This window comes from Nelumbo nucifera, chromosome 4 (genome assembly GCF_055504915.1).
Source record: "Nelumbo nucifera cultivar China Antique chromosome 4, China Antique-T2T, whole genome shotgun sequence".
Classification (NCBI taxonomy): Eukaryota; Viridiplantae; Streptophyta; class Magnoliopsida; order Proteales; family Nelumbonaceae; genus Nelumbo; species Nelumbo nucifera.
The window spans coordinates 30,934,108-30,948,258 of record NC_142652.1 but is presented as its reverse complement, the minus strand read 5'-3'; the positions used below and the strand labels follow the sequence as shown (position 1 = coordinate 30,948,258).

General features: G+C 34.5%; 1 protein-coding gene across 1 annotated transcript; it reads right to left on the bottom strand.

The window, feature by feature from the left end:
• Positions 1-679: 679 nt before the first annotated feature.
• LOC104587786 (multicopper oxidase LPR1-like) lies at positions 680-4,678 on the bottom strand. Its single transcript, XM_010245508.3, has 3 exons — positions 4,286-4,678; positions 1,786-3,237; positions 680-1,004 (listed from the first exon to the last, which is right to left on the bottom strand). The coding sequence occupies exons 1-3, from the start codon at positions 4,493-4,495 to the stop codon at positions 951-953; spliced, it is 1,716 nt and encodes a 571-aa protein (XP_010243810.1). The 5' UTR covers positions 4,496-4,678; the 3' UTR covers positions 680-950.
• Positions 4,679-14,151: the final 9,473 nt, after the last annotated feature.

The window sequence follows — 14,151 nt, the reverse complement described above, 5'->3', positions numbered from 1 at the left end:
GAAAAATATATATAGTTTTAGTGGCAGTCGCGCTAAAACTATAACTAGCGGCAGTTTTTAAGCTTTACAGGTAATTGGGAAAACTGCCGCTAGAACTTTTAGCGACAATTGTTTTAGCGGCAGTTTTTAAGCTTTACCGGTAATTGGGAAAACTGCCGCTAGAACTTTTAACGACAATTGTTTTAGCGGCAGTTTTCCGACAGCCGATAAAACATTTAGTGGCAGTTTTTAGGATTTTTAGTGGTAGTCAATTTTCTTGTAGTGCCGATACTTTGAACCTTGGTAGACAATAGAAAAAAAAATCAAAGTATGGAGCAAGAATTCCCTAAAGACAGAAATTAAAGAAAGTTAGAGATAAAAGAAAATAGAGAAAACAAAGAAAATAAAGAGATACATATTTAAACATACCTAAACAAAGAAACGAATCATGAAAATAGTTTACTTACATATTTATAAGGAAAATTTTCCTCCCCTATCTGTCGTCGTGATAGGTTCCTAACTTCAAACAAAAAACGTAGCTAACTTCTAACAGCGGGTTTGCTTAACAAGACATCTGTAAAATGAACCCTACAATATAGATAATTTGTATCAAATTTAACTAAGATATTGCTTGATTGTTTCTTTACGCCACTTTATATATACTTGTATAAAATATTGGATGGAAGTTTTCCAGACTGACTTTTACCGAGAAAAGAAAAATCCCTGCCTATTAATTTCAAGTCAAGAACATTATGAAACATCTAATTTACAGTATAGGGATTTATTTCATTAGTTTTGTTGTTGGGAACAATATGAATATGCACCTCATTCCATGTTGGGCCTGAGGCCCAATGAATACACTCTAATCCCAGTTTGATATTGGGTGATTTAATCATGGGTTACAAGTACCATCATAGGCTCTTCAGTCTTCACACATAATCCCTCCCCCTTTGTGGGGTCCAGCCCACTACTCAAGAGATTAATTTCAAAGGCCTCATCATCACATTATCTTCATGATCCAAGATCTGCACCAAGAAAAGGGACAAAGAAAAAGGTTAACACAGCGATGAAAGGGACTTAAAAACATAACCAAAATAATCTAACAACATCTTCAAAGTTGGGCTTTCTCTACAACTACAAACAAACATATATCGCTATCTACAATTCACAAAACTTAATTACTTAAGGCTCAGTTTGGAAAAGGTACAAATATAAATATGGAGAGCGCAAAACTCTGTATTTTGTATTATTTTATACTATGTATATTTGTATTTGTACTCCTTTCAAACTGAGCCTAAGCAGCCGCTTTATTGTTTAAGTGGTTTAACCGATTCTTCTTTTTCATTTTCTTCTCTAATTAGTTAGGTTGGGGTGGTTAACAAGTAGGCCCCTATAGTCTATCCTCTTTACTTTGCATTATTATGTGGGTTCTGGACCAAACAAAACCTGACAGAACGTTACGGAAGGAGGAGCTTTTCTTGACAACTTTCTCACAAGCAACAAAAAGTGCTTTGAATTGCAGTCAAGAAACAAAAAACAAAAAGTTCTTTCAAGTTTTTTCTATCTCATCCTTGATTTTCCTATCCCTCCACTTATGGCTACTGGGCAGTCCACGTTAACCCAAGCTCCTCTGTATTGGGTCTGTTCTTTTCCTCGGGCCCAACAGGCCGGACCCATCAGTCAGTCAGACAGAGTATTATAAGCACCCGATCCAAATGGATAGGTTGGATATTCCCCATACCAATCCGGTTCTAACTTCTAATTCTAAGCACCTAATATAGGACTATAGGAGAGGAAATAGCTTACGTGGCAATGGTAAACGTAGCCAGGCTCCTCTGTAGCATCGAACGGATATGATGCATTTGAATGGATGAGAGAGAATCTGACTAGGATCTTGGTCACGTAACCCGGTCTCATCTTGAACACGTTCTTCCACCCTCTCTCCTGAGCTGGCACGGTGAGTCTCTCGCCACGTGCGTGCTTGCTTAGTTGGCACTTTATTGCATCGTTCTCCTTCTTCATGCAGTCTGTCAACTTATCACGGTCAACCAGCTCCGTCTGTTCCAAAGCAGCAACCAATCCCAGATGAACGTGTAACGGGTGGTTGTCGTCCGTCAGATTGATCACGTTCCAGATCTCGGTTGTCCCCGACCTTGGAAACTCCGTTGCTGGATCATCGTACGACTTCCCGTTCAGATACAGGTGAGTAGGCTCATCCTCTGGCGTTGTGTACTCGTACATCGCGATGTATCGAGTAGTTGAAGCACTTGACACATCGGGATTGGGATACGCTATCAATTTCGCTGGGACACGAGATGTGTCGACTACGCGTTCTCCTGTGATTTCGAACTTCATAACCTTACCGTTGATCTCGTCCGTCGGATCGCCATCAGGGTACGGGTACGGTGCATCATTGGCTAAGATCGCCACATCAGATGTTGATGTAGAGAAATCGATGATCACATGAGCAATCTCGGATGGGGCCAGGAGGAGTTTGTTGGTCGTGACTGGTCGAGATAAGTAAGATGAGTCAGATCCGACATGGATAAATCTCAGACCGTTGCTGAAGAAAAATCGGAAGAACCGGGCGTTGCTGGCGTTGATGATGCGGAATCGGTACTTCCTACGGCGTACCGTCATCCGAGGCCACGCTTTTCCGTTGACGATGATTGCATCGCCGAAGTACTCCGGTTGCCACTGCGGATGTATGGACGGATTGTTTCCGGTGGAATTCATGTAGATGGAACCATCGGTGCGGAAGCTACGATCAAAGACCACCAACGGACGATCAAACTCATCGCCATGGGGAAGTCCAAGCGGGACCTCAACCTCAGGATGACGGACAATGTAGGCCCCGATGAGGCCGGCTAGGAGGTTGACTCTCGTTAATCCCATCGCATGATCATGGTACCACAAGGTGCCCGGATGTTGAGCATTACGGTAGCGATACTTTTTCCTGGTCCAAGTGGGGCCCCTCTCTTTGAATCCAGCGGTGAACCACGAATTAGAGTGCCCATCACTTGAGGGTTCATTAATGCCACCATGTAGATGCACAACCGTGGGAACCCCCTTCTTGGGAATGGCAGCTGGGATGGTGGGATCCCATGGTAAGATATGTTTTGAAGGGAGGTGATTTTTCCACGTCACGGAGGTTTCGACGTTATCAAGGGCCTCGATTGTTGGACCCGGTACAGTAGCGGTCTTCTGGGAAGTTCCATAAGCGAAAACCGTTGTGGGTGGGAGATCTCTATGGAATTTCTGCAAACCAATGACACAAACATTAATTAAAATTTTAAAAGTAATTAATTTTGTATTACTGTGCGCACTCCGACATTGTTATGAGCAGATTCGTGGTTCTCCAGAGACTCGGAGAGTTTCTTTTTTTTTTTTTTTTCTCTCAGAGACTGACAGTGGACCGAGTTATTCAATTCTTCAAATTTGAAATCTTCGATATGGGTTGTGATTTGCGAGTGGTTTCTGATTGAAATATATAGGCAACGATCAACTGGGCAAAATCGTCGACACAAGTTTCATAGGTAGGTAGGTCCGGACGGGAGGACAGTACAAAATGGCAATCAGACGGCAGACGGGCATGCTGGTACTGATGATAGGCAACCAGTCAACCACAAAGATATGTGGCTCAGGTTCCTAGTTCCTACCATAACGTGGGGCCCAGTGATGGGAGATCTGTTATTCATCTCGTTCTCCTCCAGAGTCCTGAGTCCATTTTCGTCAATCAGACGGAATGAAGCCTGCCTGATTCTTGGGAGTTGGAACCAATCTACCAACAAAGTTTATAACAACTCACAAAGCCCATGAATAAAAGGGTACGTAGTTTCATGTAGTGACGCCTGCAAGCATTTAATGGGGATTCACATGTGGCCACATGGTTAAGTGATAAGTCTAACCCATCTGGTTTCTCATGGTGATGGTGGTGTGAAAGAAAACGCAGGGGACACACAGAAAACACCATTTCTGCAACTGCAATCGCAGATTGATACTCAGGAAGGTGAAAAGTTCTGTGAGCTTGCAGAGTTCACTTGAGAATTGTGAACATAATAATATAGTTGAGCGCCTGAGTTGTGAATGTAGAGTAGATTACTAGAAGAAGAACTGAAGAAAGGAAGAAAGAAGAAACAGAAAAACAAGTAGACCCAGAGTTTTAGCTTCAATCAACCGAGGGCTGGCTCGTTGGTGTGTTAGCCGGTTTGTTTCAGGGGAAAATTGTTAATGGTGAATAGCACCGAATACCAAAAAAAAAAAGTTTTAGCTTCAAGAGATGAATAATAGAGATATGTACTCTTACCCATTTCTTCTGGAACATGCCGATTGTTAGCGATTTTGATACTGGTACACCGTTTTTGAAGTCGAAACCTTGAACTCTGGGCATGTCTGGAAGCTCATCCACAAACATTTTCATCCTGGATGGGCTGATTAGTTTTGGATCTGCTCGTGTGGTAGGAACCCATGAGAAGGGTAAAGATATGATAAGGAACAAAAGAGCCTTCATCATCATCTAGTCTTCTTCTTTAGCCTGAAAGAAACAACTAAAGAAGAAGAGGAAGGGGAGAAGGAGGGAGAGAAAGGAAAAGAGCTTTGTGGGGAAAAAGAAAGCGAGGACTGAGGAATGTAATTCAGTTTCTTTTTTTTTTTTTTCAACTTTAGCGCAAGTGAATGGTATTTCTATAATCGATGCTTCGAGTATCTGTAAAGGATGGAGGATGGATGGATGGAGGCTTCGATGAGCATGAGAAGAACCATCCTTTTCTTTTAGTGGGCTTCGATGTTTATAAAAAAGTAAAAGAAAAGTCGAAAGAGGCAAGTGAGAGAAAGAGAAGAAAGGGTGTCATTGTATGATTTCCTTTATCATATCTCATCTCTTTTGTCCGTTTGCTTGCTTGACTGAGTGTTTGTTTACCCTCTTGTGGTGAGTGTTTACTTGTATCTCTCTCAGCTGTCATCTCATCTCTTAGCATTTTTTCACAAAATCTAGCGATTTTTTGGCAGGTAAAACGTTTTACAGACCTTAGAAATTTCAGCCATTTCACAAAAGAAACTGGAAAACTAATTTCATCAACATTTAAATCCATTTGGCCATATATGGGTTCTTTTCAGAACTGGGGACGTATAAATTGGTGGAGATTATTTGGTGAGAGTAGGCACCAATTTGTCAAGGGTCTCCACCTAATCCCACTGGAAATTATCAAAGTCTACATCTCTCTCGAGCACGATCAAGGAAAATGAAAACACTATCGCTACTTTCTAGTAAGGCTATACGTGGCTGCCGTGCTGGAAATGGGCCAATTCTTGGCACGGTGACATATATATCAACCCATTACGACGTTACGACCCGCACCTCTGTCTTTCTTTGTTCTTGTTTCTGGGGCTCAGATCTCTCGGGTTGGGAGTTAGGGATATGTCAACCCAATCAGCATTAATTGGGTAGTCCGGTTGGGTTCGGGAGGACCCCAACCACGTCTTTAATTACAAAACAGCCCAGACAGATATCTTCTTCTTCACGATTAATATTTCTTCATTTTTTCAAATTTTCTGGTTCTCGGCTCACTTGGGGTAGCGTTTGGATATCATTCCAAAGCAGCCAGGAGATAGATGGAATAAACATTTATTCCACAAAATGTTGTTCGTATTTCTTGCTCAGATTCTGTAATTAATTTTCTAGTCCAGACAATAAATGCTAGAATGTTTATAGAAAAGTAGAAAAGCAAATTCAAAGACCTTTTAAGCGTTGAGACTAATATATAAATTGTATTTGTAGAAACATTTAATTTTAGACACGGAGGGGGGTTATAGGCATCCGTGGCTTTTAATCTTTTATACTTTTCAAAAGGTCTATGACTAACACCAAATTTTCTTCTTTAGAAGGAAGGGGTAGAAATGGATCAACTTTTTCTTCCTTTCTTTGGCAAATTGGTCGCATAAAATAAATATATCAGCCAGACCTGGCAATTGGGTTGGGTGGGTCGGGTTCGGGTTCGGGTTGGGTCAATACACTTCGGGCTGATTTTGGATCGGGTTGAACTTCGGGTTGGGTTGCCAAATACTATACCCTAATCCTAAATGTTTGGATTAGGGTTGACCCATGGGTCAATTCGGGTTATCCCAAAAAAAAATTAATTTAAAAAATAAAGATTAAATATCTGAAAAATGTCAAAATTAAAGGAATTAACCTTAAATTTTCAAATATAAAATAATAAAATTTGAACATTTAACAATTCAAAGAGTAAAGGCTAAATAGAAAAAATGAAGAATGGAAACTTCTTCAATGCATAAATAATCCCAATTAGACCTAACAATCGAGTCAACGAGTTGACCCATAACCTTATTTTTTTCGGATTGGGTTGGGTCAGGTTCGCGGGTTGGGTCAACTTTTTGCCAAGTCTAATATCAGCACTTCAAAGTTCAAACCACCAATGAACAAATCGTGAAAGTCAATGGGCACAAAAGTAAATTAATAATTAATTAAATTGTGAAGCAAATTTATCAAACCCCACATTGAAAACATCTCTCGTATTCATAGGGAGATGTTTATGATGTACAACTGTAGTGATGTGTTGGTAAGTGTGAGTAAGATTCTTGTGGGTAAATGTGAATGAGAGTGGACTTTTTGTTTTATTAAAATACCTTAATTTTTTTAATTTGGTTGCTCTCTAATTTAAGGACAAAAATATAATTTAAACAACTACTGTTTTCTTCATTTTTATCTTCTCATTAAGTTTTATATTGAAGATATTAATTCCCATTAACATTCATGAATCCTATTCTTGACTAGAATGCCCCTATTTCTGAATTTGGTCTCTCTCTCTCTCTCTCTCTCTCTCTCTCTCTCTCTCTCTCTCTCTAATTGTCAGAATATAAAATATAATTTGAGCTACTGCATTTCTCCAGATTCAATTCCATCTCATTAAGTTTTACATTTAAGGTATTATATATATACTATCATTAAATGTGTGAATGAGAGTGAAATTTTTTGTTTGACTAAAATACCCCAATTAATGAATTTGGTTGCCCTAATGTTCTATCTATACTACTATAAAAAGTACAAATATGGTGTAAGATTTTTAGAATTTTTTTGGACTAAAATACCCCATTTTTGAAATAGGGCCCCTATCTATTATGAGGGTAGAAAATGTAATTTGAATACTATTATTCATCGTATTCAATTCCCCCTCATTAAATTCCATCTAAGTTATTAACTCTCATTCACCCTCATTTAACCTTACATTTAAGGCATTTTTGTTTCTTTTAATTACTAAATTCCACTAATTAAATCCATACATAAATAATTCTAATAACATAAAAACTTGTACTTTTGAAATAGACTTGGAAAAGCAGTATTTTTATGTAGTGGTAAGGAATTAAAGAACTTTGGGTCAAATAGGCCAACCCATGTTGCATTGTTACCATAGTTTAATAATAAAAAATTAAAATTTGATAAAATACAAAAAATATAGAAATTAAAGAAAATTTTGGGAACATCTTTAATAACATATATTCATCATATTAGACAAGAATAAGTATGATAAATAAGAAATACTTTTATTAATGATGGAAATAGAATATAAAATTTAAAACAAATTGGAAAAAAAAATTATTTTCTTATTCTCTCTTATTAAGTCTCATATCTAAGGTATATTCTCTCATTAAATCCTATATTTAAGGTATATTTTTATCATCATTAAATTCTATTAATTAAATCCATAACAATGATTTTAATAGTATAAAAATAAATAAATTGAAAATAAAACCATTTTCTTCCCTCCCAATGGTGGGCAAGCAATTCAACCATTTGGGTCAAATGGGTTAATTAATAATGCCATAATCAAATAATAAAAAATCAAAATAAATAATATATAAACATATAAGAAAAATGAATAACACATATCTCTAATATTATATATTCATTATACTAAATATTTTTATTAAATGATGAAAATGGAATTACAAATAAAAAATAAACCTTGAAATTAAATTAAATGATGTCATAGTTAAATAATAAAATTTTTAAAATAAAAACAAAAAATAACAAAAAAATTAGAGAACAATTTGGGCACACACACACATATAGATTGATAGCTAGAGATAGCAAGAGACAGATAAAGAGAGATAGCGATAGATAGATAGATAGATAGATAGATAGATAGAGAGAGAGAGAGAGAGAGAGAGATCTATAGATCTATAGATATATATATATATATATATATATATATATATATATATATATAAAATAAAATATTGGGACCATTTATAATATTATACATTCATTATATTGAACAAAAATAAGTATTATACATAATTTTATCAGTGATGGAAATGCAATAATAAATGGTTTGGGTGGTGGGTTAGTTGTTTGGGTCAAATCGATTAACCAATGATGTCATAGTCAAATAATAAATTAAAAAAAAATGTACAAAGAATCAAAAATATAAAAATTATAAAAATTTGGACACATATCTAATATTATATATTAATTATATCAAATACAAATTAAGTATGATAGGCAAACGTTATTTATATAAAGTAGATGAAATATATAATTTAAAATTGATCTAAAAGCAATGCTATTTTCCTATCTAGATGGTGGGTCAATGATCAAAATTTTCAAATAAACTCATGGTGATGTCATTAATTAAATAATAAATATTTAAAAAAAATGAACACAAAAATTGAAAAGTATATAATTTTATCAAAAACATTTGGGGACATTAATAATTTCATCATATGAAATACAAAATTAAATAATAATAATAATAATTATTATTATTATTATTATTATTATTTTATTATTATTATTATTATTATTATTATTATTATTATTATTATTATTATTATTATTATTATTATTATTATTATTATTATTATTATTATTATTATTATAGTAATAATGGTGTTGATAATAATTGTCATTGTAATTTAAAATTTCAATGTGCAATGCACGTCCACATTTACTAGTAATTTAAGAACAAAAATGTGATTTGAACAACTAATTTTCTCTTCATTCAAATCCCTCTCATTAAATCTTATATTTAAGGTATTAACTCATATTAGGATTCATTGAATCCTATTCTTGATTACAATACCCCAAATTCTAAATTTGGTATCTCTCTAATTGAGGTCAAAAGTACTAACTCCCATTAACATTCACTGAATCCTATTATTGATTAGAATGCTCTTATTTTTTAATTTACTTCCTCTCTAAGGGCACAATATAACTTGAACTACTACATTTTTCTTCATTCAATTCCCTCCATTAAGTCTCATATTTTGGGTGTTTACTCTCATTCTTTCATTGAATACTATATTAATTAACCATATTAACAAAAGTGTGATAAAAAATAATTATTTTATTGGTGATAGAAATAAAATATTAATTTAAAACCAACACAATAGAGTTGTATTAATGTTTTGTGGCAAGTCAATAATTCAACCTTTTTGGGTCAAATGTGTAAACCCCTGATGTCGTAATTAAATAACAATAATAATAATAATTAAAAAATGAAAACATATAAAAGTTTAAAATATACAAAAAAAATTGTAAAAAATATTTGGGCACATCTCTAATATCATATATTCATCATATTAAACAAAAATAAGTGTGACAAATAAGAATAATTTTTATAGACAGAGAAATATAAAAAATTTTAGAAACATACTATTTACTATCACCATCAAAATTTGCCATGTGCAAAGTACGTGCACACTTACTAGAATCTGACTAAAGTTTCATAAATGAGCTTGTGGAGTTTTTCTTTTTGACTAAAATGCCCTTACCTTTGGATTTAATCCCCTTTAATTGTGAAGGTCAAAATGTAGTTTGAACTACTAATTTTCACTTCATTTAATTCTCATCCTATATTTAAGATATTTTTCTCAACATTGAATTCTACTATTTTTTTGGCTTCACGGGGCTACGAAACGGGGGTAGCCCATCCCCCACCTCCTTAACCCCCAATCTTGGTGGGCAATAGGACTTAATCCCAGGTCTGTACTATGAGTCAAAGATCCTACCAACTGAGTCACAATCGGTTGATGAATTCTACTAATTAGATTTATATCCAATACTTTTGACAATATAAACCCATATTATTTAAAACCAACCAAATAATGAAATTGTTCTTCATCAGCTAAGTGGCAAGTAAGCAATTAAACCATTTAAGTCAAATGGATCAACCTAATATGCCATAGTTAAATAATAAAAATTTTAAAATAGAAATAAATATAAAATATTGCAAAAAACAAAAAATCCCTATCTTTTAACTTGGTTCCCTTCTAATTGTGAGAGCCAAAATGTAATTTGGACTACTACTTTTCACTTCAATCAATTCCTATCATTAATTACTACATTTAATGTTCATTAACTCTCTTTCTTTCCCATTAAATCTTATATTTAAGATATTTTTCTCACTAAATTCAATTCTCTCTCACAAAGTTGAAGAAAATTTTGAACACATATTATCATCATTATCATCCTCTAAGGTTGCCATGGTAGGTTCACATTTACTAGTGTGAACAAAATCCAGAACAAAGATTCCAAACATTGATGAGAACAACCAAAATGGCCTAGTGATGAATACGGTTCTACTGGAATTTACATTACCCTCTTGCTCCACTAGTTGCCTACTTGCATGACTGTCTCTTCAATTCATAGAATATGGGTTCAGACTATTGGAATGCACATATCTAGATTTCCCTAATTTGATAAATGGACCTTAATCGGTTACTTTTAGGATTTTTGAAATTTTGATTTTTTTTTTCAATGTAAAATACATGTATCATAAACCCCTTGTAGAGATATGAAACAAAGAAAAAAAAGTGTATTAATCCCCAAAATGCCTGATACACATATTTGTGTGTATAGGTGTATCAATACTTTCAAGTTAGAACCTTACCGGTAATGCCACAAATTTCTTGTTGGACACATGAAAAAATGTGACATATGACATTTTCTTGAAACTATTTTTAAAGCAATTAAATATTATTCTATTCAGTTACATCCTTGACCACCCCTATTTCTTCTCCTCCCTATCTCATTTTCTTGACTCCCCCCCCCCCCCCCCCTCCACCCAAAGAAAAGGAAAGAAAATTCATGGCTCCACAACCACTGGTTGAACAGTTTCTTCACATGGTATTAGAGCTTATATGACCATGTGGTCTAGTGTTTGATCTCACCACCCCATTATAATTAATTAAATTTCATGAAAGGTATGGGTGGGCCTGTGCTTATCCATGCTTCAAACCCAATGAACTTTCATGCGAGAGAGCATGTTAGAGAATAAAACTCTATTTAAGAATCTCACTTAACAACTTAAGCTTTTAAATTGCATGATTTCTTGACATATAACATGGTTCCGGAAGGACCATAGGCCATACAAATCCCTATACCTTCTAAAAAAATAGGTTGACATTGTCTAAAAGATGCTGACAATTGTCAACGTCCATTATATTTTAGTGATGCAATTCTTAATTTCTTCCATTTGTATAGGAAACAATCGAAGGCATAGACTATGATGAGAGGATATGGAATCTCATGAAGAGGACCATGACTTGAGAAAGACATTTTATATCTAAGTCTTTTTTTTCTTATTGGTATATTTAAGTCTTCTTCATTCTCAGGTCAAGTCCTATCTGTAATGAATAACTTGAGGGCAGATGAGCCATTACATCACTGGAAAAATCTTTCCATTGCTTCAAGTGAATGAGATGGACTGGCTCTAAATTGAAAGATTTGGTGAATCACAAGAAAAAATTTGTGGTTTGACTACATTTAGAGAGAGTAAAAGAGCTGCATTCATATGGTGATGGTGATACAAGGTGTGTATAGGTATTAATAAATTCCAATCCCACCTTCCTACACGATTACAAATGGTTGTCTGAATTTGACATCAACTCCAATACCATTAGGCTGGAAACTTTGAGAACTTTCCCTCAATTTTTTATTTTTTCTCTTATTTTCTGTCAAATCAAATATAGCTTTAAGACCATCCAAATTTGACCCATATATAATTAGAAAAGGTATGAGACCCATTCCAATCCAATCTGATCTAATTATGATTTGTATATTTACTAGTTTATTTATTTATTTATTCATGGTATAATATATCAAAGTCGTTTCTAATTTATTTATTAATAATATAGAATAATTTGATCATTTATTTTAATTAGTTAATGGTATATAATATTCCATTTTGATCCAAGTATTTAAATCCGAATACTAATGGATAAATGCAATGAATTTGCAGCAGTTTGTCGAAGCAGCTTGTTTCACTTTGGAAAGAATGCAAATACAAATATATAGAGTGCAAAATATTGTATTTTCTATTATTTTATATGTATATACATTGTATTAGTACTCTTTCCAAATTGAGCCTAATGTTTTGAAAATGGGATGAAGTCAGGCATTGACAAGGGTCTACTACAACTGAACCCCTTTTCTATTCAATGAAATTTAGGCTCAGTTTAAAAAAAGTATAAATGCAAATATGTAGAGTGTAAAACCAAGTATTTTGCACTATTTTGTATGTATTTGCATTGTATTTGTATTTATATTTTTTTCGAAAGGAATATAAATACAAAAATTTAGAGTGCAAAATCTTATATTTTGTATGTATTTGTACTGTACATATTTGTATTTGTACTCTTTTCGAACTGAGCCTTAGGAAAACAGGAATTCTGTGGCTGAATTGCTGGCTAAAGCAAGATGGCCTTTTCTGGTTCTATGTGCAGTCCAGTTCTACAAAAGTCAAAACATTGATTTTTGTAGATAAATTGCAAGGGAATTATTGGCCCTATTCACCAAAAGGATAAATAGTAGCAGAATTAGTAGTTGCTATTTCTATTGCTTTTATTTTTATACTTAAAATTTTCTTTTCTTAGGGGAGTAGTTGGGGATTAGGGAGGCCAATTTTGGTGATCATTCAGAGAGATTATCTTGGTGTATTGCCTACGTTGTTATACTCCACTAATTTCCTCTACCATAATCAATATTATTCATTAATATTGTGTTTGGTTGTGAAGAAAGTGAGAAGTAAAAGAAAATTAGATTAAAAAATAATAATTTGACTAGTAAGGAAAATCAGAATAGAAAGAAAGTTTAGACAAAATAAAAAAGATAATTTTTTTAATGGGTTTGGGTGGGATGAGGGATAGGGTATTTGTCATTTCAAGATTTCCATATCATATGCATTTCAATATTTTTTTATAAATAAAAGTGCTTTTATCTTTTATTCTTATTATTTTTATTAAATTTTTTTCATCTTTCATCTTACCCTACCCTGCACCAACACTGACCCGGCCAGCTCTACATGGGATGGGACAGGTATGGTTAAATTCGGTTCGGGTTAAGCAGAACCATACCGAACCTGTCTCATTGGCATCCTTTGTGCCTTCGGGCATTCGAGTAGGCTTTTGCTCATGTTGCTAATGAATCATGATGGCATGGAGAACTTTTGAAAGGAAGAAATAGGGATTTTAGTTTGGTAATAGCCTAATAGGCAAGGGATAATGGGCTATTAGGTAGCCCACAAAGAGCCGAGCCCTAGTGGTCCTGGTCCATTTAAGCTACCACTTGGAAGATTCCTGGGTTGACCCAACTTCCAAGTCATCCGTCAACCGGCCCATCAAGGGCATTGCTTTGATAAAGAGACATCCGCTTTTACAAATTCTACTACATCAATGTCATTCCTTTGATACAGAGACGTGAAACCCATCATTCTCAATCTACTGGAGACCAATACCTTGGATTCTTGGAAGAACCAGAAGGCATACTGATGGAGACAGTTGAATTCATGAGCTACCAGACTCTTAGATGGGCCAAATGGCCCACTAGAGATGAAAAAAATCAAGTAGACGAGACAATTATCCACGTGGGCATTATGATGAGTGGGGTCCAGTTTCTATGTCCTTGGATTGAACCATATAATTTCCCCTTGGAACTTAGAAGGAATATGTAAAAGTTAACAACCAAACAAGCTCCGATTCATCAACAAATGGATACTTTTCCAATTTCCATTGGTCTCAACCAAATAGAGGGATCAAATTAAGCATCTTTTGGGGGTGTAGGCGGCTGGAGCTTGAGTTGAGATGAATAATAAATTGATTTGTTTCATGAATATTATTTACACTGAAAATGAAAGAAAAGTTGGAATAAGTACTCTG

Excerpts from the sequence above, each read along its gene's own strand:
- LOC104587786 (XM_010245508.3), bottom strand. The coding sequence starts at position 4,495 with ATGATGATGAAGGCTCTTTTGTTCCTTATCATATCTTTACCCTTCTCA. Across the intron at positions 3,238-4,285 it reads GCATGTTCCAGAAGAAATGG|AAATTCCATAGAGATCTCCC; the intron begins GTAAGAGTACAT and ends ATTGGTTTGCAG. Across the intron at positions 1,005-1,785 it reads GCTACGTTTACCATTGCCAC|ATCTTGGATCATGAAGATAA; the intron begins GTAAGCTATTTC and ends TTCTTGGTGCAG.